At 40.1% G+C, this 24712-nt stretch overlaps 1 protein-coding gene across 1 annotated transcript in view; it reads right to left on the bottom strand.

Moving 5' to 3' along the window:
- Positions 1-24712, bottom strand: part of fat3a (FAT atypical cadherin 3a) — a 148016-nt gene that overhangs the window by 5586 nt on the left and 117718 nt on the right. Inside the window, exons 17-28 of the mRNA XM_062386146.1 lie at positions 23899-24036; positions 16177-16320; positions 13019-13216; positions 11302-12103; positions 9899-10027; positions 9486-9640; positions 8077-8328; positions 7230-7476; positions 5175-5328; positions 2337-3049; positions 1814-1927; positions 38-97 (exon numbers count right to left, since the gene is read on the bottom strand). Of these exons, the coding sequence (XP_062242130.1) occupies positions 38-97; positions 1814-1927; positions 2337-3049; positions 5175-5328; positions 7230-7476; positions 8077-8328; positions 9486-9640; positions 9899-10027; positions 11302-12103; positions 13019-13216; positions 16177-16320; positions 23899-24036 (3106 nt within the window). The remainder of the gene's footprint in view (positions 1-37; positions 98-1813; positions 1928-2336; positions 3050-5174; positions 5329-7229; positions 7477-8076; positions 8329-9485; positions 9641-9898; positions 10028-11301; positions 12104-13018; positions 13217-16176; positions 16321-23898; positions 24037-24712) is intronic.

The following is a 24712-nucleotide window of genomic DNA, read 5'->3' as shown; positions in this document are numbered from 1 at the left end:
ACGAAAGGATAGACACAAAGGGTATGAAACATGGTACCTTCACTTTCGATTGTATCGACTGCATCATTGACCAGTCGAATGACAGTCACTATGGAGGCTTGTGGAAGGAAAAAAGGAGGAAACACGTTTTGAAATAGAGTCATTCAAAATGAAAACATGGTGTTTTCAGGTGTGTACCCTCACACCTATGGCATTACTTATGGTTGACACTCATGTCTGCAGAGATGATTGCCTGGTGCGCCTCATACACAGTAAAGATTCTTGCTGATTTTGATGTTTCGGGGCAGTTTACACACAACACTGTACAGTACACAGATATGGTTGACATTACTAAACAAAGAAAATGTACTCAATTAATGCAAAGACAGCTATGTGAGAACAAAACAAGTTTATGAAACATAAAGCCACTCAAACATTTCTACATTTAGCATCTGATGACACCAATCTGACTTTAGCAAGCACAGGCATGACAATTGCAACATGTTCAATCAGTTGGTGATTATTGTTGAATTATGACCAATGTGAAAATGAAAATAAGCGAGAGCAGCCAATGTAGTGAAAATGATTCACAAAACAAAATACATGGTTCCAGCACAAAGACCATGACCACCAACACCGCTGTGAAGCAGTCAAATCCTTTTGGTCTCTTTGAGAAGCTTGAAATGATGCTGCTGAGAAATCGTTATAAGGATTATGCACAGTTGTGAGAAAAAGTTTGTGAACTCTATGGTCAGGATAACATGGCAGAGAGACATGTGTATGACATTCGACAAATGTCCTCAACTGCAATCAAAGTGAGGACACTATGGCCATGTGGAATGTAGCCCCAAATGTGGAGGAAAATTTGACGGGAAGAATGAAACTAAAGTCATTGACCATGCTGTTTGTCCATTCTACCATTACACAATATTGTGGTGCTAGAGGGGTTATAAGGGCCCATTCTCTGAGAGCAGAGTTAAGTATATGTGAATCTAGTTAATATGTCATTGCCATAAATGTTTTTGTCTCACTCCGAGCATGTTTTTTTCCTCATCATCATGAATTAATTTGATTTTCGATGGTCAATTTGTAAACGAAATACCTACATGTATATTTGTACCAAAAGTTCAACACATGTTAAGACCTGCTACTTGACAAAGACTTGCAGGACTTTACAGGAGCCATTTCCTGGCTCCATGTTATCCCAGGAATATAGCTAGTCTTGTCTCAGTAGACACTACTGTCTATGATATCTTTCATATGATTTAATTATTAATTTAAGATAAGACTTATTCGTCCAAGGGCTCTGTGTCCAAATCCACTTTTGCTTGTTTAATCTCACCAGCTGGACTGTTCTCATTTTGTTTTAAAATGTTTCATTTGGAAGTACGGAACTGTAATTGCTATTTATTTGGTGTGCAAGGAATGAAAACTGGAACTGCTCAAGCCATTTCCTAAATAACTAACGTGCCATTAGTTTATTTAGAGCATGTCTATGTCTCACTGATGACGATAAGCTACTGCAGTATTTTAGAAGAAAATAATTCAGAAATCTAAATATTAGATAACAATACAAATTTTTTATATTATAGTAATGTGAAAAAAATCACAAATGTTTTCTCACAAATGTATGTAAATCAAGTGTGCAATTCAACTGATTTCCCATAAACCTATATGAGCAAAGCTTTCAATCACAGAGAGAGTCAGTGTAACCTAACCAAGAACAAGCAAACAAAGCATTTTTAAATACCCACATAAAAAAAACACAGAAACACAGCAGAAGTTTGAAATTCTAGGATCCTGAATCGCTCTTGTTGTGAGAGATGTGTCTTACCATTGTCATCACATGAGTCAGACTGGAAGGAGCTCAGTGATTGGACCTCTGAGTTACTCCCTTTGTTGCTCCCTGAGAAACACGTTAATTCTTCAGCCATGTCAACCATTTTTCCTGCATATAAAGATCAGGGATTAAGGTGGGTCAGAGTGTAGATTAGAATTACTACCTTTCAGTTTTATGCCCAGTCCCTGTTCCTTTCTGCTACTTAGCATGTTAAATAGTAGCAAGATTTTTTTGCACAACATTTTTATGTAAAGCTAAGATAAACTCTGACTTTTGGATATTAAATGCCTTTAGTATAACATTTTATCCTTTTAGACATTTGTGGCGCTCACTATAGGAGCTGTTGGGTTTCTCTATGAGAAACTTTTAGGGTCTTGAGCTTCTTTGTAAAGTGCCTTGAGAAAATGTATATTATGATTTGGCACTACACAAATCAAATTGAATTATATATTCTTTCATTAGGTATCACTTTGCCAGTTCTACTAGCTAGTATAAACACGTGCACACATATACATACCCTCATCACTGTCCCATGGGCTCTTGTGTATGGAGTCACAGTCAGAGCGACAGGGTGACACTGGCGGCAGGTTGGGGGCCACACTGCACACCACCACACCCCTCCTGGTGGTTCCTGAAAGAATCCTTGGGGATTCTGGGTGAAAAGTGCTCATCTCTGTATGCTCCACACAACACCCATCCACCATCTTCTCCAACGTCGAGCGTGGGTCTCCTTGGAAACATGGTGTGTACGCCATGGGCCTCACAGGAACCTGTGGGGGTCCAATCATCCCACCCTCCCCCAACACGGTGGACCCAAGCCCTGACTCTGAGTACAGGTTCAGTGGGTCTCCAGGTGAGCAGTGTAAGGTCTTAAACTGAACACCATTAGCTTTGTTGAGGAGTGCTGCAGTGGCCGGGTCCTGTACCAGAGACAGATTGTTCCTTGAATAGCTCTTCTGGAAAACCTTCTTTCGGAAAGCGATGAAGAGGATGATAAGGGTGATAATGACAAAAAGAACAACAGCGATGCCAATCAGCTCCTCTTTACCGACCACAGTCGGACCAGCCTGCATGTTGGGGACGACGACGGGGCGCAGTCCGCAGCGTTGGCCTACGAAGCCTGCCGTGCAGTTACAGTAGAAAGACCCATGAGTGTTGACGCAGATGCCACCATTTTCACACTCGCCCTCTGGATTGCTGCGGTCACATTCGTTCACATCTTCCTCACAGCTGCAGGATGGAGATCACGTCCCAAAGTCCAAAGAAAAACAAAGTAAAATGACATGAATTGAAGACACACAAAAAAGGTGAAGGCTTTTATTTAGGTAAGATGCTGTACATGGAATATCAAAAAGTTTGCTGTGCCATTGCTTTGCACAAATTAAATTAGAATGTAGTGTCACTAGTGGAGGCAAGAGAAAGACAAAATTGATTTTGGAAATATCGTTTTTTTTGCCATCCGTTCTTTTAAGATGTGAACCTTTTTACAGTATTAAAACACTAATGTATCAGTGATTTTTAAAATCCACAAAGCTTAAAAAAAATGGTGTGATATATTCTAAACTGTTATAATGTCATAATTTTAGGCAGATGTGTATAACATGCATAAGGCTTCTTGTATGTTTATCAATCAACATCTAAACTTAAACCTACATAAAGGTGAAGTACAACCAAAACAATTTGGTCTAACCGCTGTGTGAGTTTCTAGTTGATTCAGTAGGCTTCTCTTAGATTTGTGAAAATTGCCTCAGGGCCATTATTATTTAAGTTTGACCAAAACATTCCTAATTAAGCTGTGTTTACTGAAATTATCACTTGTGAAACAAATAGAAGCTGGGCGCTGGTGGTAGTATACTACTTCATGAATACGGCTTTTATGTAAAGGCCTAATTACAATGTTAACTGTCCTTTGTTTCTAGATATCAGCCCTTTGATATGATGGTGACATGACAAGGATTTAACCTGACTCTCGCTCATTGTCAGCTGAGATTGGCTATTGCCCCCCGTGCATGGCTGAATGGATGAACAGACTTTTCTAACTAGTATAAATAATCCCAAAATACCTCAACATTTTCTTATGTTTTAAAATATGTCTACAGAGCTGAAACCCCAACCCTTTTAGACAGTATTAGATACATATTCTCAATGGATTATTCTGTATTGCTTTGTCTCTTGGGTGGAGACAGACAACTCCGACAGATGATGTAGGGGAGAGCGGGGTAATGTGAGACATTTTTTATATTTGCTCCTCTCTAGGCGAACTAAAATGATATATCCGTAAAATATACACATTTCCCATTAATTCAGGATGCTTCCTAGCAATGGAAATGACCAGAATGTCTTCAGGACAAAGGGTAGTGAAAATATGATTGTTTTAAAAAAAGTGGTCTTGTGTCTCACTTTACCCCAGCTACGGGGTAAAGTGAGACAGACCAGAGAAATCAAGGGGGTGATCCACTTACTTTTTCCACTTTAAAACCACCATAACAACACATGTTGTAATAGTTAAAATCCTGACAGCTAGATTGACAACCACACGTTCCAAAACTAATATCGGACTAGTAACAGAATCATGGGGATTGGTCAATTAAGCACATTTATGATTATTATGTTTCATGTGATATCTTGCACACACTAGCTTACCTGCACATTGTTTCTCTGTCCAATTGTTTCTCCACCCCAGGCCACTGATTTTACTTTCCCTTGTCTTTTTTCTTTTTGAATCTTTTGAGGGTTGTCTTGTCAATATTTCTATCCCTTCCAGCTTTTCTTAAGGACTTCTTTCCTTGCATGACCTCAGCGGCTGCACTCTCCATCTCTGTGAGGGATGTTTGGCCCCAGGTTGTCTTCCTGGTGTATAGTTTCTTGGCATGATGGTTTTTCTACAATGTTTATTACATTAAAAATAAAGCATATATAATGTACTATAAAACTAAAATATGTTTAAGACTAAACTTAACTTGACAGCATTTGTCTGACTTTACCCCACAGCCACTGTTTTAGAAAAAACATCTCTTAGTAATTCAGGCTAATCTTCAGCTAGCATCACTCACATGGTTTTATATGTTGGAAGTTCACCAACATGTATGATGTAAGTTTTTCTACCTGATTCAATTTTTTTTTTCACAACAATTGATTCAAAGTTCAAAGCAAGACAATTTTCTTTTACATGCAAAAAACACAGTACCAGCACCAAGTTCTCCTTCATGGCAAGGGGGGAATAGGAGGGGCTTGAAAACATAATGGTCACATGACCACAAATGTGTTCCGTTGCCTAGACACAGGGGGTGTCTCACATTACCCGATGTCTCACATTGCCCCGCTCTCCCCTATCTATGTTTGGACTGGAACTCACGTCAAGCCTTTGAAGCCTCTTCTGCAGCTGCAGAGGAAAGCATTGCCAATGGGTTTACACACACCACTGTTCTGACATAGGCTGGGAACACAGGCCGTTATCTCCATCTCACAGTGCTCTCCAGTGTACAGGGGGTTACAACTGCATGAGAAACCTGGTAGTCAGAAAGGGAGGAGAAAGACCAGGAGAAAGGCTTGAAGTCAGAGCACTGTATACAATGCTGCTCGGCCAAAACACAAATCACCTTTTGGAAAATCATCTACACAGCATAATGAACACACACTACACACACACACACACACAACCTTTCTAGCACTGTAAAAGACAACAGTAGGCTGCATCAATTCCCATGATGATTATCTCATCAAGTTGCAGCCATTGTAAGTGCTGGTTTACTTGGTATTGCTCTAAATAAGGGGTCTCAAACTCACGGCCCGCGGGCCAATTGCGGCCCTCTGGACGATATTTTGTGGCCCCATTAAACTTTCTTAATATGAAAGTTTAATGTTAGTGCGGCCCGCAAGTTTTATATTGTAGCGGCCCGGTGTTAGCTTCTGTGTGGGACAATGTTATGATGTTCTGGTTTCCTACTGTGTGCCTGTCCAGTGAATGCAGCATGCATGTGAGTGACATGGGGGGCGGGGTTGTGTGTCTGTGAGAGTGATTGCGAGAGAGAGAGCCGGAAGAGAAAAGAGTGGCTTTGGATGTGCGGAGAGCAGGAGGGTGAAATCGCGCAGGTCATGATGTATCCAGTGTTTCATTTGTAAATCACAAGGTGCCGGAACGCGAAGCACATATGACAGTGCAGGTACGACGAGCACATGTCCCGGAACGCACGTAAAACATCGCTTAAAACAGCACACACATGCCACTTACAATGCAGTGGGACTTATTTAGGCTATACTGCAGTGACGGTATCAGTCTTTGTGTCAGTGATTAATAAAGTGGCATCTTGAGCAAAGGCGACTTCTGTGTCCAGCGGAGAAAACGAACGGAACACACACACGCACGCACGCATACACACACGCACGCACACACACACACATACACACACACACACACACAGACACAATTTGTTAAATTGAAGGCAAATTCAAGGGACACCACGGCTCCTTTACGCACACGCTGCGCTGTGAGGTTTTGGGGGCTTCTTTACGCAGACGGATTATTCTAAACCGCAGCAGTTTGTCATTGAGCTAATGTATACATTTTACAGTCTGGGCTGTTTTACATTATTATTTACACCTGATATGTGTGGATGAATTTGAATGATTTAGATTCCCTCATCCTCTGGTGGTGACATTTACGCACTGAGCCACAGACTGTACATGACGATGTGCATAATTATTTTGGTTCATCTTAGAAGTCTGCATTTGCTATTATTTTATGAAATTGTGATGCTGTTGTTAAGAAAGCTTTTTATATAACTTATTAGATTATCTTGTTATGCGTGGCCACAAATTAGTTATTTATCCACCAATGTCATTTTTTTTTTTAATATTCATATTAATATAATTTATATATTATTTTTTTTCGATACGAGAGGTACCGGATCTGGCAGCAAGAAGTAGGCAAGAGCAAGCATGTTCAGAAGAACCGTTCATGTTCTTCAATATTCTATTCATGTTCAGAAGAACCCATTGAAGTTAAATAACTATTAATAAGGACATTTGAGAAGTTTGATTTTTTTAGCAAAGTTTTTTTTGTGGAATACCTGATGCGGCCCAGCCTCACCCAGATAATGCCTCCAGTGGCCCCCAGGTAATTTGAGTTTGAGACCCCTGCTCTAAATACTAAGGATATATAGGATAAACTGGACAATCCTCTATTAAAGGATAGACGATAACGCTGTCTCACTATTCTATTTGGATGCTACATCTAAAGAGAAGCACCTTTATAGTTTAACCAGTTTTATCCTTGTGCTATTATGTAAAATTAACTTCACATAATTGGCATGTTGAAGAACAAACATATTGAATTTCTTAACAGTAGATAAATAAATGTTGCATCAATGAGCTAATGCCCATAATAGCTGCTGTATTTCCTGTTACTCACCGCCAGAGGGCAGGCTGGTGCAAGTGGCTCCATTGCGACAGGGCTGCTTCAGGCAGGCGTCAGGATAGAGGATGCAGCCCAGCTTCAGTTCCGTCAGTCCCACCACCTCTGCGTAGCGAGAGCGCTTGTTCTGCAGCGGCAGCTCATTGTTGTTCAGCATGACCGAGTCCAAGCAACCCTGGAAACCCTCAAGCACCCGTGGGTCCTTCTGGGAGTCCAGGAGGCTGCGAGAGCTTGGATGCTGCACCTGTAGTGAAAGAGATGATAAATGTACAGATTAAACAAACACCCACTGAAATTACAAATCTGGTCAAAATGTACTCATATGAATTCAGAGGTAAAGATGACTACTTAAATAATAACAATTATAATGATGATGCGTCTTATTATTATCAGCATGTGCTTGCATTCAGTGTTAATCATGAAAATGCATTGTTTATATGAGATGAGTAGCACTGTGTGCAACGCCTTTCCTTCCCTATGAAGCAGTTGATTTATCTTTCAGTTTGAAACCATCCCATATATACATGAGACAGATAATGTTGTATTATGTTGTATTTGTGTCATTGATACAAAGAGAGCAGAAATAAGTGTCATGTACAGCAATGCTCACAGACATTGATCAAACATCAAAAATAATGATTAGACACTTATATTCAGCATTCAAGTACACTTCTACCTTCTACCAGATGCTAGGTACTGCCAGTTAGTAGGTGTACTTAAGCGTAACTTTATAACAATCTGAAAGTGTTTCTGAATGCTCCAAAGGTGAGGTGCCCTAACTTGAATTGCAGTAACTTCCAATACAAAACTCATGAAGTGTAGCTACAAATACTCATGGACTGACCATTGCTCCAAAGTAGATGGTTCTATCTGGAGAGAGTGGTTGTATGAACGGTGGTGCCCGGCGTTGCTCAACGTAGCTGTCATCCAGCGCCAGGCTGCTGAAGTTGCGGTTCAGCTCCAGTGCCACAGTGTGCCAGCTGCCGTCGCTGATACGGCGGCCAGAGATCCCCAACATGCTGTGACTGTCACCACCTCCACCTCCATCACTGCCAAAGCCACAGGCCAGCTGGAACCAAAGCTTCCCCTCCTCCAACTGGTCACACAAGCACACAAACATGCACACACGTTCATTGTCCAGCAATGGATTATATCCAATCAAGAGATTCATCAACGGAAAATCTTCTTGTTTACATTACGTCTTCTATCAAACTTATATACAAACATTTTAAATCCCCTGTTGCGATAATTTTCATTGAAAGAGTGTATTCAGTGTTTTCTTGGTTGTGCCTAAAATGGTCACTTAGGATGCTACCGTAGTCTTGCAAAATGACACGTCGTGAAGTCGCAATATTATATAAAGTAGTGAAAACAGAGTGAATAAGGTGGTAAAGAATAAAATCTGTATTTTACAAGAATAAAGTCTTAATATTACGTCAATAAAGTCGTAATTTTATGACAATAAAGTGATAATATTACAAGAAAACACAGTCCAGTAAAGTTAAACATTACAAGTTCAGATTTTTTGATCTATAACTAAAAAACAAAACCTCCTTAAATCACAAGCAGAACCTCCTCCCTATTTTTTTTTTTAGTTATTTATCTCAAAAGTCAGAAGCTGTGAATATCTTTCAAACTTTACCACAGTAGAAAAAAAAAATCCTACTCCAAAAAGAGGCGATTTTCCTCAAGTCTGTGGTTCCTTCGGCTGAATAAGCCAAATAGCTTGTTCAATCTTTCGAATTAAGGATACTTAGATAATGTAGTTCTGATGTGCCAAAAGATTCAGTATTTTTTTATTGATGAAACCTATACTGAAGTAGTTTCACAAGATTCTGCATTAATTTTAACACTGGGGAACTGGCTGCTTTTCTGAAATAACATGTAGCCTAAAATTACACATTTTACATTTTCTGAATATTATGAATTTACTCTGGTAAATTGTACAACTTTAAACTCATATTATTATGATTTTTTTCTCGGTATTAGATAGAAAATCTTGACAAACTAAAATATTTCAACAAATTGTAAGCTTGTTTGAGTTAATTTACACAATAATATAGTATAGTAATAGTTCAGGTATTACTATACTAACCCTTTTTTTTATAATTACATCTAATAAGTAAGTTTTAATGTCCTTCAGCTTGTTTGTCCTTTGAAAAATTCAGGAATCAGCAGTATGTCCTTTCTAGCACTGATTAGCCTAAGAGTCTTGACCAACATCTTTGTGCGTGTGTTTGTGTGTTTGTGTACCCTGAGCACAGTGCAGGGCTCTGTGTGTGAGTACATGATGATTCCTCGGCTCTGCAGTGTTCTGATCCTCAGGCTAAGCTTCAGCTCTGTCTGCTGCCGGTCAGACAGTTTGTACTTGATGTAGCTGTTACCTGAGAAGCTCAGAGACGAATGACCTGCACCCAGAACAATCACATGTATATAAGTTAAGAAAGAACAATAGAGGAACAATCAGACACACAACACAAAAATTACAGTACACCTGTTAGTTATGATATTGACCTTGTGTTAAACTAACCGCAAGTCAGCAGATATAATGTACGCCAACATGACAATGTAAATACTATCTGCTGCATGTGTTACTTTCATACATTACAGATCGGTAATGGGTACGTGTTTTTTTCCCTCCTTGACACAGACACACTAACACACACCTGCACACTCTCCAATTTTGCCTGGTGGACACTGGCACGCATATTGCCCTCTTGTATTCTCAACACACTGCATGTCTGCTGGACAAGGCTGGTCCTCACATTGTTCTGTCAGCACAGCACAGGTTGCATCTACACAAACAGGAAGAGAAAAAAACCACAGTTATCATAACTCCAGGGGGATGATTTCATGAAATTAGTAAGACTTTTGGTATTCTGTATAAAGGCTCTGCAGATTTGTTTTTCATTCAAATGATCATAATGGGGCTCTGTGGACCATGATTGAACTAGAGCCTTGTACTGATTTTCTTGTTTGAGTAAGATTATCATATAAGCAGTGTTAGCCCTTAATGTGTTATTTCCTGCCACAATGCATTAAGTACTCATTAAAGGAGAAATCATTGTGTAAAACATAATGAATTACTACATTTGATTTTCAAAACAAGTGTATTATAACTGCAATTGTTGCAACTCAACAAAGTTTCGCTGGGCAAGATTCTGAACCCCAAATTGCCCATAAATTGTATGAATGTGTTGATGAATAGCAAAGAACTGAACTGTAAAGAACTATATAAAAGACAAACAATTTACCATTCATGCATCCTTGTGACATTTCATCTACTACCATGCCATTGTAACACTTTCCATTAATGCACGAAACACAATTGGTTAGGAACTACTCCCATTACACATGCAATCTGATTCCAAGTTTCCATTGATGCACAATTACATTTTAAGTACTTTTGATAAAATCAATATCTAGTCAATTGTAATGATATTGCCAATGTCAACAGATTTGTTTCATTAATTTTCTATTTTGTCAGACTCTGATGGTGCATTTTGTGCATGAAATCATGACACTCCTGGCTTCACACCCACCCAGCTCTTTTTTATTACACACATATCAGTGTATTCGTTCATCAAAGGCAAATCTCAACACAACTAAACTGAATCATTTTTCTAAAGACTACCTTTTCTAGGCTTGACGACCAGTTAAAGCATTTTACAGTATTGTTTAGCTACTCACACACGCATTCATACATTGCATGTATGGGCAAACATCAATCACACACTGCTGGCACAGCCGTCAGGGACTGTTATAGTTCAGTTTATTGCCCAGGGACACTTTGGCTTGCGAGACAGGAGTCAAGCCACCAACCTTCTGGTTAATGAAGAATCCACACTTCCTAATGAGCCTATTAATTTGTAAACATATGTAGACATATCTAAATATAGACATAAATAGAGGATCATCTCCAAGGTTAGAGTTTTACATTTTAGGATGAATATAAATTTCAGTTGGATGTTAAATGTGCTCTTAGTTGTGGAAAACATTACTCATATGAAGACAGAGGAGGACTTCAGACCTCTAAGCCTGTATCACCTGCACAGATTTGGTCACTCACCACTGCATGTACAGCGCGAGGTCCGTTGAAAGCGTGGTGAGACAAAGCTGACCCGTGGTGTGCTGTATGTTGCCAGGTTGTGTGAGTCCAGGATGATACTCTGTTCACACTGAGCCCCGCGACACTCCAGCCCTGAGCAGTTTTTATCTAGGATTGCTGACACTCTGAGGACCTCTTCCAGCTGACGCCTCAATGCACTCAGTTTCTGGGTGAGGTAGGCCGCCTTGTAGTAGCCACCCCCCACTGTTTCAACTGCGACAAGCAAGTCCAGTTGTTGCGTCCCACCAACTGGCTGCAGACTGAGAAGGTGCAGCATGTCTTGCTGCTGTGATGCAGCCGCCCGTTGAAGCACCTTCAACACACTCTTCAGGTGCAATGCAACAAAGTCTTGTGGTGCCACACTTTCAAAACGCACTGTCACTGCCTCGCGCAGCATCTCTGGAGTTGCCTGTTCCACGTGCACACTCACAGGCACAGGCACGGTGAAGCGGCCATCACTAACACTTGCATTAAGGGAGTAGCTGCCTGCATCCAACCCACCCAGGGCAATTATTTTCCCATCTCGAGGACTGATCTTAAAGAGACTGCGCTGGGTTGGGGGAGAATGGCCAAAGGTCAGAGCATCATACGGGTCAGCATCAGTGGCATGCAGCTGACCAATCACACCACCAGGAAATTCGTCCTCCAAAGTGATGATATGAATCTCGAGTGGTAATGCCACTGGGCGGTGAAGACTCTCCTCAATTACCCTGACCTTCAGCATGGAGGAGGAGGACAGGCGAGGTTTCCCAGAGTCCATCGCCTGGTAGGACGAAGAGAACATTGAGAGTGAAGAAAAAACAGGTGACAGATAATTGATGGCAGATACAGCACTCACCATGTTTCCAGAGGTCTTGTATCCTTTAACTAAAACTTAAACTATAATTTCTTTAATATTAATTAATATTATCATAACCTTACCATAACTAGCCATAACTCTACCTTTTGCAACTCTCATTTTGTTAACATACCCAGTAACTATCTCCTAATGATGCTTAATAAAGAAAAGAGTTTGTGATTTTCATAGGTGCTGTATAAGGGAAATTGGACCTCCGTCATGAGGCCTGAAAGGCTTCTTAAGTGAAATATTTTAAAATACCTCAACAGCTCCTTTCAGCAATCAATCAATACCTAATGCTTTCATCTCTTACTCAGCTGATGTTTCAGTTGCTTGCTGTGTTCTAGGTTTACTGCTTAAAGACACTTACACTTCAACTGACACTTGAAATAATACCTGAACTTTATTCAGTGCAAACAATTGAAATCCAATCAGACATTTTAAATGCCATTTTGACTTCTTCAGCAGTTTTCAGTGCATTAACTTCATATATATATATATATATATATATATATCATACTAAGGACATACTAAGTGTATTAAGGACAATGAATTGTAAAAGTGTCTCTGTGAAACAAACACTAAACTATTCTAGACGAATTTTAGACTAAACCCTTATTTTGGCTTCAGCCAAACTATTGACTTTGGACAATAGACTACCACAACAGTTTTTTTTAAAGAAGGTTTTTTTCAAAGTCAATTCCCATCCAATTATAAACAGAAAACAACAACTAGAAAAGTAGGTTTATGGACATCATTTTTCATCATCTATAAATAACTAACAACCCTATTAATATTATATATCACAGATCTGAAGGAGAAACCACAGTTCAACTCTACCTGTATCTGAATACTATATTCAATTGCCAGGTCTCTTCTGAACACTTGATTGGTCACCAGTGTTCCATCCTTCTCGAGGACAAACTCTTCGCCTTCATTTCCTGACAGGACGCAGAAGTCAAAGGGAGGGCCATTGTGGGAGGAATCCTGATCAATTACAGATAACTGTAAGATGGTGGTGCCAATTGGCTTGTTTTCCTGAGGGACAAGACACATGCATATAACAAGTGTCATTAAAGGGCTAAAGTCAAAACAAATAATCAGATGTAAGTTATAAGAAAGGCAAACAATTTTAAGGAATTAAAATATAAAGAACAGACACATAAGATGTTTTTTGACATGAACTCTGGAGGATGTCTTTAGTTTTATGACCGGACTTTCTCCCGAGTTGACAGAGACAGGATGTAATGTATTATTTTTCTGCTAAGATCATGTGTTTTTTTGTTGACATCCCTCAGAACCAGAACTCACTGATGTGTATGGTACCGCCACTGGAGGTATTTGTATTTTTTATTTATTTAATTATCTGTTGCGTGATATAAATAGAATCAACACACCCACCCTGCGGAGGATATCATGCTGTGTTCTCACATTGGTTCCATAGGACATTATCCAGAATTTTTACTAAGGGGGCTGGCAGGAGAAACCCTGGAGAAAATCCAGAGGCTAACCCTCATACATTTGCTCTCACAAAGACTGGCAGAGAGGGACGGAATTTATCCTGAGTTAAGTGCACGTCTCAAAAGCTATTTTCAGATATGAGAAATATTTTTTTGCGTCAGAAGCGTCATCAAACCCCTACTCGCTTGTGGTGAATCCAGCGGAGGATCATTTACAAGTGAGACGCTACCGATTTCTACGGACTTACTATCTGCCTGGAGTCCTACTAAAAAGTCCATAGGAACTGCGTGGGATCTCACACGGACATTTTCTTTCACACATGCTCCTCAAGTGTAAGGCGCTGTTCATACCTGTATTAACATAAATTTATGTTAAAAGTTTGTCAGTTCAAATATTCTCAATTTCCTATTCTCCACACAAATAAAGAGCAACATAATTGTTATTTGCGAAGACCGAATGTCTCTGTCTCTGTCTGTCTGCCTGTCTGTCTTTGTGTTTGTGTTTCAGAGACAAGGAGAGAACTATAGGCATGAAGGTTCTGAGTAATAATGCACTGCAAAGCTTTTTCAACTAAATAAGATTTTACAACGAAATAAGATTTTACAACAAAATAAGATTTTACAACAAAATAAGAAATATGATTTTTCTGATTAGATCTCTCAGTCCTGAGAGATCTATTCAGAGGTGGATAGCAGTAAACATTTTCTGTTGAAACCTGGCAATAAAAAGCATCCAGAATGCTTCTATGACTACTTGTGATTGCATCTCATTATCCTACTTAATATACAACTACACACTAAAGTCAATTCAGTTTGCGAAGCACAAATTACATTGTTTTTACCCAGTTTTTGTGTACAGATGTGTTTATTGTCAATGTGTTGTGCATGTCTTTCTTTGTATCAGTAAAGATTCCTATGTCTTCATAGCAGATTTATTTCAAAGACATTTTAAATAAATACATAATATTGGGTTATCAGTGTTAATATTGTGGATGTTGCCACAAACTAAATACATTTGATTCATTGTGAAACTGATGACAGAAAACATCAACTGAGCAGCTGGTCCTTCTTATGTTGCTTAAGATGGGGTCCCACATGTCCATGAATGTGGTATGAGAAATTGTATCTCAACTGGATCTGCAAAGTATTCACAATTGATCTAAGAGCTGCAGAGAGATCCTGATGGGGGATCATGTATCGTGATCTTGTTGGAATCTGGTCATGGATCATGATGGCGGATCCTGAAAGTAGGGGTGAATTTTGGTAAATTGTCCTTACTCTTGTTGATCTTATGGGTAGAGGATGCTGTACCTTGTTAAGCCGTATGAGACAATTTGTGATTTTGAATATGGGCTATAAAAATAAAATTGATTGATAGATCGGATTACTCAGGACAGATGTAATTACCAGGTGTGAAAGGGGCCTGATATTCAATTGATAGTTTGTTGCAATTCTGTGGTGCAGTCACTAAATGTTTCTTATTTAATGAGTATTGCTTCTTTAGTGTGCTTTGATTTTCTATTGATTTTCCTGAAGTCACTGTGGTTTGACAGACATGGTGATCAGCTAGTTTCTCTTCACTGCAAGTTCACAACAGTATAAAATGATTGTACTGTAAGGTGTAAATTGTTGCCGTGGTTTTTTCTAACTAACGTCAGTCAGTTTATGATATCGAAAACTTTGTTGCTCGTTCAGGTCAAAATATTTGGGAATTATTGAAAATCACGTGACTGATCAGCAAAGGAAACTGCCATTTTTGTCTTGCGCTGAAAGTATAATGTTGCTCCAACAATTTTGTTTTGCATTACAATTCTGTTTAACAAAACATTTTCTTTCATTTTCAACCATAGAGGTCTTAGTGCTGTAATGGGGCACATATCAGAACAAAAAAATCAAACCAAAAATGTTAGCACTCTGTCATATAATTGATACCTTGATAACTAACTCTGATCCTCCATTTGGAGATTTTACTCAGTCTTTTACTTGTCTAAATCTACCTTCTGAGAACTCATATTAGCTCACAACAACTTTGGAATACATTATAAGCAGTGTGATGGCTGTGGAATTTGTATTTTATTATTTTCTGTGAAATGGAGGAAAGAATCTCTTAGCGAGAATGAAGAGGGTGAACGAAGTTTGCAAGCCAAAATTTCCAAAAACACACTACCTCCAACAGTGCAATATTCCCAATTTTCTGCCTAAACTCAAGCTTGAAGGTTGGGGACATGGCATATTGCAGCAATTTCAGCAATAATTGAGGGTATAAAAGAGCTGGGTAGAAGTTTAATCTGTACAGCTAGCTACCTACAGAATACTAGCTACTGAAAATAGTGTAGTACAGTGGAAAACAGATATAGTGATAAAGTATATAGTGATGAACCATTTATATGGATCAAAAAGCATGGGACAGAATCCTGCTTATACAAATGCTGTTTAAATAATTTGAATAGCTCACTAATAACTTTAAATACTTAATAAATTATACATTCTTGTCTTATCTGTGTTGTAAGTGAGCATCATATCAATCAGGAGATTTACCTGTATTACAGTAGAGAGGTTGGCCGGGTAAAAGGTGGGTGGGTTGTCGTTGATGTCAGAGATATCTATGTTGAACATCACGTTGGAGGACATGGGTGGGATTCCACTATCCAGAGCTCTGATAGCCAATGAGTAGCTGGAAACCTAGAGGATAAATACAATGAAAGGTACATGACAAACATCCATACACCATGGAAAACAAAAAATAAAACTCATCCTCATCGAGTCTGTGATATCACAGCCACTAACAAGTTTTCTGAAAGCAGGACTGGCCGTTTCAAGTTTTGCATTCAAAGCAATTTGTCGAGGTAGAGTGGTGCGCCGTAGAGAAAGGTCGCACTGACAATGGCTCTGCATGCACTACGCAGTTTTATGTTTATTACGGTTTTTCTTGTTTGCTTTTTTTGTACACACTGCACTGTCACTCATAGTGCATGATCGACTGACACTTTTGGGAATACGTTTGTCGCTAAATACAGAGTTTTTCTAAAATTACCGGAGTGCTTGCTGTGGCTTCTTTGTTCTACCGCAGGGGTCTCAAACTCAAATTACCTGGGGGCCACTGGAGGCAGTATCTGGGTGAGGCTGGGCCGCATCAGGTATTCCACAAAAAAAACTTTGCTAAAAAAATCCAAACTTCTCAAATGTCCTTATTAACAGTTATTTAACTTCAATGGGTTCTTCTGAACATGAATAGAATATTGAAGAACATGAACGGTTCTTCTAAACATGCTTTCTCTTGCCTACTTCTTGCTGCCAGATCCGGTACCTCTGGTGATGTTACAGAATTCACCAAAGACAGTTAACACTAATGTGGTTTGCACACTTACATACCTGGTAGGGAGCTGTGGGGTTAGCAAGGTAACAGGTGCACTGAGTGTGGTTAAAAGCAGATGTTTTGGTGGCGCCCAGAAGTTCTCTGGGATTGAATTGTTTGGTCAAAATAAACGCACGCCGAGAGGCGCACAAAACAATAAGATCTCCGGACTCCGTGATTCCCTCGACTCCTACATTGGGTTTTCCAATAGGCTCACCACTCTGCCCGCTGTTGCACTATTGAGAGACGCGACGATATAATAATACTTGGTCGTATCTGCTGTAATGTCTCTCAGCGCGAACTGCGCCTCCGTCTGAGCAAACCAGGCCGATGGTTGTGATTCCCAAAACTCCGGGAGCTTAAGCGAGACTGCGTTTATCGCCATGTCCGTCTCTGGATACGTCCAGAGAAATCAAGGTCACCAATGTAGGAGGCGAGGGAATCACGGAGTCCGGAGATCTTATTGTTTTGTGCGCCTCTCGGCGTGCGTTTATTTTGACCAAACAATTCACTCCCAGAGAACTTCCGGGCGCCACCAAAACATCTGCTTTTAACCACACCCAGTGCACCTGTTACCTTGGTAACCCCACAGCTCCCTACCAGGTATGTAAGTGTGCAAACCACATTAGTGTTAACTGTCTTTGGTGAATTCTGTAACATCACCTGCCCCCTACAATATAAATGATATTAATATGAATGTTTTTAAAATTGACATCGGTGGATAAATTACTAATTTGTGGCCACGCAATAACAAGATAATCTAATAAGTTATATATAAAGCTTTCTTAACAACAGCATCACAATTTCATAAAATAATAACAAATGCAGACTTCTAAGATGAACCAAAATAATTATACACAGTCATGTACAGTCTGTGGCTCGGTGCGTAAATGTCACCGCCAGAGGATGAGGGAATTTAAATCATTAAAATTCATCCACACATATCAGGTGTAAATAGTAATGTAAAACAGCCCAGACTGTAAAATGTAGGTATTAGTTCAATGACGTGTTATAAACTGCTGCGCTTTAGAATAATCCGTTTTGTGTAAAGAAGCTCCCAAAACCTCACAGCGCAGCGTGTGCGTAAGGGAGCCGTGGTGTCCCTTGAATTTGCCTTCAATTTAACAAATTGTGTGTGTGTGTGTGTGTTTGTGTGTGTGCGTGTGTGTGTGCGTGTGTGTGTTTGTGTGCGTGTTCCGTTCGTTTTCTTCCGCTGGACACAGAAGTCGCCTTTGCTCAAGATGCCACTTTATTAATCACTGACACAAAGACTGATACCGTCACTGCAGTATAGCCTAAATAAGTCCCACTGCATTGTAAGTGGCATGTGTGTGCTGTTTTAAGCGATGTTTTACGTGCGTTCCGGGACCTGTGCTCGTCGTACCTGCACTGTCATATGTGCTTCGCGTTCCGAAGCACATATGACAGTGATTTACAAATGAAACACTGGATAGATCATGACCTGCGCGCAAAACTATGAATTTCACCCTCCTGCTCTCCGCACATCCAAAGCCACTCTTTTCTCTTCCGGTTCTCTCTCGCACTCACTCTCACACACACACACACGACCCCGCCCCCCACATGTCACTCACATGCATGCTGCATTCACTGGACAGGCACACAGTAGGAAACCAGAACATCATAACATTGTCCCACACAGAAGCTAACAGTGGGGTTGCTACAATATAAAACTCGCGAACTAACATTAAACTTTCATATTAAGATGGGGGCCACAAAATATTGTCAAGAGGGCCGCAATTGGCCCGCGGGCCGCGAGTTTGAGACCCCTGCACTACATGGTGTGCTGCTGCCCTCCATGCTTTTCCAGTCGCGCTGTTTTTTCCACCACCGGTCACCAAACACACAACTCGCCTCCTTCACTTTACTGCTGCCCGAGATTGAGTGCCAGTCAGCTGCGCCGCTGGATGCTTTGGGGGAAGGACTGAATTGCGCATGCGCGTCTGTTTCGGAAAAAATTCCAATTCATCGTTTCAACTCGATTCTAGTAGTTTGGAGATCGTTTGACCCCATAATCGTAATCACGATTAAATTTTAATTAATCGGGCAGCCCTACCCTCACTTGTGTATTAAGTCTCTGTGTATTCTTGGCTCAGCTGTCCAGTTAAAGGTAAATAGTCTGTATTTCCAAATCTGAACTGCATCATTTTATGTTAAATTAGCTTTTATAATCTTGCTTGACCATTCAGACGGTAAGCGTGCTGCGTCATTTCCAGTTTACCTGCCGCTGGTGGTCGCTCTGTGAACTAGCTCCTCTGTTAAACACAGCTGTTTCTCTGTATTACTACAGCTAAAATCACCGGTCTATAGTTAAACACTCACACATAGTGTTGCCAACTTAGCGCTAAATTTGGCGACTTTCCAAACCCTCAAGGTGACTTTTTTTGTCAAAAGCTACTACGACAAATCTAGCGACTTTTTCTGGTGATATTGGAGACTTTCTGGAGTCCCTCCGCCGTCCCAAAGCACTTACAGGCGGTCAGTCTCCCAGTAGCCTTGCGCAGCAGTCCCAGCTGCAGTCAGAGCAGAGAGGAGAGCCACGCTCCCCCTCCTCCAGACTGCAAATGAATTGCGCGTGCGCAAGGCCCCCGCTGATCCTGCCCTGGCTTACAGAGCGAGATGTATGTGTCAATGTATCTTCACTGTCACTGGAAAGTGATAGAGTTCAGTCTGTTCATTGATGCAGAGTCCACATCGTGATGCATCTAAGAATCGACACATTTCCACACCTCTAGTTGGGAACGTGATGAAATGGAACCCTTTCAGTACCCTGAAAACTAAACCAAATTTAAGAAAAAAAAAAAAAAAGGAGGGTTGGATATAGAGCTAACAGTTCCACCCCACACAACAGCCTTTTGATTAAATTTGATATTCTAACATTTAACAAAACAGGACAAAATTGATTTATGTATGTGTGTCTAGATACAGCATTAAAGTCACAAAATTATTTTGAGAAGAGATGGCTTATTTCAATTGCAAGATAAAAAGTAAAAAAAGATCATCAGAAGAATAAGGAAGCGAATTGCATTCAAGACAATCTTCAAAAGATTCATAAAGAAAAAAGAGAGAGGGGAAGTAAAATCAGTAGCCTGGGCTGCAGTTGCTGAGGCAAAGAGAATATTCACAGATAAGATGGAGGAGGAGCTTGCCAAACACTTGAAACAACTAGCTGTCCAGTTCCATGGCCTTGCTCCAGTTAAGTGCCGTGAACTGGCATTTGAATACGCAGAGAAAAACAATATCCCTGTTCCTGCCAATTGGTCAGAGAAACAATGTGCAGGTACGCTAGGGTGTGCAAGAGATCACATGAATCATAATGATCATAAATGTGCTTAATTGAAAAATCCCCATGATTCTGTTATTAGTCATATATTAGTTTAGGAATGTGTGGTTGTCAATGTAGGATTTTAACTATTATAACATCTGTTGTTATCATAGTTTTAATCTGGAAAAAGTAAGTGGATCACTTTACCCCCTTGATTTCTCTGGTCTGTCAAATTTTACCCCTAAGCTGGGGTAAAGTGAGACATTTCCATTGCTAGGAAACATCCTGAGTTAATGGGAAATGTGTAAATATTACGGATATATCATTTTAGCTCGCCTAGAGGGGAGCAAATGTAAAAAACGTCTCACATTACCCCTCTCTACCCTACTCGTAAGCCCTGATGAGAGACCAGCTAGCTGGTGAGAGCTAGTTGGATTTGATGGTTCTCGACCACTCAGTCTGGTTGTTGTCACGCCCTCACTCCCGGAACCCCTCACCCAGACCCGGGTCTGAACGGGTTCTCTTCCCTGTGGACTGACGGTCCTGTGGACTGACGAAGCCGAGCGAGCAGCGGAGGCTAGCTCCGGGCTGCTTCCTCCAGCTGCTAACAGCCTCGCTGTTCTGCGTTCAGGGCAACTCGGATGTACCGACCTCCTGCCACATAGCGAACATGCAGTAGGTTTCATCGATTAAAAAATTATGTCATTGACGAAATTGTTAATGATCAATTCATCGATCGTTGATTAATTATGCCCATGCCTAAAATGAACGACATGCAAATATGAATATAACAAATTTCCATGACTTTTGCAAAGCTTTCGGGAGATATTTTTTCCATGACTTTTCCAGGCCTTGAAAAACACATTTTAAAATTCCATGACTTCTCCAGGTTTTCCATGAACGTTAGAGCTGGTCCAGGCTTGTCCTAGACCTGCTCTTAGTTATGCTGCTATAGGTCTAGAATGTCGGGGGACTAATGAGACACGGAGCTTCTCTTTCATCTTCTCCTTCCTCTTCTCACTCCTTATCACATACAAAAACTTAATCATTACATGTTACTGACTTGACTTCTTCCCCGGAGACCCAAAGCCTTATCAGGGCCACCACTGCGGCCAGATTGTGGATTGTAATGATGGATCGCAAATCAGCGATCCACCATCAAATTGTGTGATTAGTAGTTAGGTTAGTAGTATGTCTTTTTGTTTCTTTAATTTTTGTTGGTGTTTTGTGCTTGATTTTGGAAAGACGTGTTTTTACCATCCATTCTTTTTAAAGATCTTTATACCCTATTTTTGTGATATATTCTAAACTGTTTTAATGTCATAATATACATATCTGCATTCTTCCAGAGACTCCAGAATGCCCTGCATTTTTTGAGCGCATGGGGTTGGGACAGATGATCGAACTGCAGACCTGAAATTAGGGTAATTTATCTTCCTCGCTTCATCTTAACAAAGCTGGCAAAAACAGAAAGGAGGAAATTGCACCAAATGTTGTTATTTGTTCTGCAGGCTAAACAGGAATTTTTCCAATATTGTATTGATTCCATGTGATGTATCTACATATAGGAGTCTTGGTATATAGTCTTGGTTCTTGGCGGAGTCTATCTAAAAAAGAAGTTCCCAAGATCATGCAGAAGTTGAGGGTCCTTTAGTTGAGATTTTAGGGAAGCGTTCTAGCCTATCAAAAAGAGCCTTCTCTGATGCTTAAGGAGAGCCATTCCCTACAGTCAGTCCAGAGAAAGTGTTGTTGATGTGCACTGCTTTGCATGTTGCAAGGACAAAACAACCACTTAATCAACAAGTCAAGCTCTTCGCTAGCTGTTAGGTGTAGACCTTGAATAGCATCCTCAAATGAAGATTTCCATGCCCAGGAGTTGCCCGGCTTGTCACTGACCCTTGTGAGTCCTCCCATGAAAGGAATTGTACTTTCTTGATTCTTGTTGTTCTTGGTTTGTACCCTCTGGGGTTAAATGCACTCATTGTAACTCACTTTGGATAAAAGCGTCAGCTAAAAGAAATGTGATGTAATGTAATGTAATGAGCAACTCGCGTTTGGCTAAAAATCTGGTGAGGTCAAACATGTTTGAGTGTTCTTGTGTGGGTTGCTGAGGCATAGAGAATGGTTTGGGTTGACGTATAGTAAGGCTTGGATATGTCCCTTTACAGTGAACTCTTGTGTCAGGACCCTGTAGAATGATAATTTCTTTTCCAGGGACTGTAATGGTCAGTTGTTGGGCTGACATCGTTTTTTATCTGCTATTTTAAACTTAACCTGCTCAGGGGCAGGGTAGAGGTGCAGTGTCTATTACCATGTTGATTAACAACGGAAGGAAGTGTGCCATCTTTGTAAGACTGAAAACCATAAATTAAACCTGAAGTCACTCTGATAACCACAAATCCGAACTTGTAATACAGGCTTTGGGTGAATATGGTGGGGCATTTGGCCACTTAAGAGACAGAAGCTGTTGCAACACAGAATTATCCTGTTGCTCTGTAACTGTCAGATGTGAAAATAAGCATTAATCAAACATTGCTATATTAACTTAAAGGAAGACAATATGCCATTACCTCAAAGTGTCCAAGAAATCAATTATCACAGGAATAGACAGCACACAGGCTGTCAGTATCCCGGGGGGTTGAGTCCATGTTAAAAACACCACCAGACTATAATTTAACTGAATAGGTGGGAATTTGTAATTATTTTGCAGCTGCCATAATAATACTAATAAAATAAACAATAGCTGTAGATGTTAATCAATTATGACCTTTTGATGACAAACAAAGAAGTTCTAAGTAGCAGATAAAAACCATGATGATTAGTTGATATATTTGGTCCCTTGAGTACACACACACATACACATCTGGCATGATGCTCCTTCTTCAAAAAACCTGCTGCTGCATATTTTTCTGTTTCCCTTCCTGCACACGGTGAAAACATGTAACAGAAGCAACTAAACAGTATTCTATGACCTGCAGAGGAAATAGAGGAAGATGTATAGAAATTAGTTGATGAAACATATGTAAACACACACACACACACAGCACAGGAAGCGAGAGAGAAGAGAAAGCTGCTGCTCTGTGTGTGATAACCTCAAACACACTTTCATCAGTGAAAAGCTTTGATCCACCACACGCCCCTTCACTCTCTTTCTGAGCATGCTCAGCCGGCTCATCGGCTATTCTCATGAATACGTTATGATAGGAATATGAACATTTCTGTTTTCAAGCACTGTGGAGAAAGATGAGGAAAAAGCAGTGAAAAACAAGTCAGACAAGGGAGATTGGTTCAGGCCTGCTGCAAATCAGCTATAAAAGCAGAGCTGCTAAGCAATATCCTACTAAGTAAAACAAAGTAAGAAGCTAGATTATTGTGGCCATTGTGACCTTGCAGATTATAAAAATGCAGCTTGCAGGTTGAAATACAGTATATCATGAAAAGCGAAGCTACAAGGTAACAAGTCGTCATCTTTGTTCACACTCTGTAAAGCCAGTGTCTGTGTTCGAAAAATGTGTTGGATCCGTTTTATAAAAATAAAAACAATGGCAACACAGAACAGTGAGGCCAAAATATCTTGATCTGCCCATGTAGGAACCGTGTGTATGTGTATGTGTGTCCTCACTGTCTCATGGTCCAGTTGCTTGTTGATCTTGATGACCCCACTGAGTGGGTCAATGAAGAACTGGTTGTCTCGGTCTCCACTTACAATGGAGTAGAGGATGGCTCCATTCATTTGACTGTCCGCATCCTCTGCTATAAGCTACAAACACAGCAACACAGTAGCATGAGTATACACAGCAGTCACACCACAAATTCTATGATGAAGTGTTTTTCATATATATGGCATTACCATTTACAAAACCATCTCCTTTGTAAAGATCAGGTTTAACTTAATCCAAACTTAATCCAAACTTAACGAAGCTAAACTTAAACTTCTGTGGCGATCAGAATAGTCTGTGGACTCAGGCTACAATATACTCTGGCAATGGATGTTATAGTTTTACCATGCAAAAGCAGCTTTCTTCTTTCTCTGAGAAAATGTCTGCTGTGAAAAGAGTATGATACAACTTAAGTCTAAGATACTTTATCATAATTTATTATCTAGCCTCACCTAACATTGGGCATCATGATAACCTATATTATGAGGTTGATTATTAACTGTGGTGCCGTTATTAACCAGAAACATCTAGGAATCATGAATAAAGTATTGGATATGCTACAAGAGGAAACATTTACACCTTCTGGTAAATGTGATGATGATCATAGCAAATTTAGCATTGGAAAAGTTCAAAACAAAAGCCACATCATAAAAAATATTAAAAGTTATCCTCAAATGTAGTGAGTGTATATATATGGCCGGAATGAGAACATTACTGAATTTGTTGAATAACTATTTGTTACTGTAACCATCCTATGAGCCTTTTCTCTCTCTTCAG

The sequence above is a fragment of the Platichthys flesus genome, chromosome 4, assembly GCF_949316205.1.
Source record: "Platichthys flesus chromosome 4, fPlaFle2.1, whole genome shotgun sequence".
NCBI classification, from domain to species: Eukaryota; Metazoa; Chordata; class Actinopteri; order Pleuronectiformes; family Pleuronectidae; genus Platichthys; species Platichthys flesus.
The sequence above is the reverse complement of the archived record's forward strand: the minus strand, read 5'-3'. Positions and strand labels throughout refer to the sequence as shown.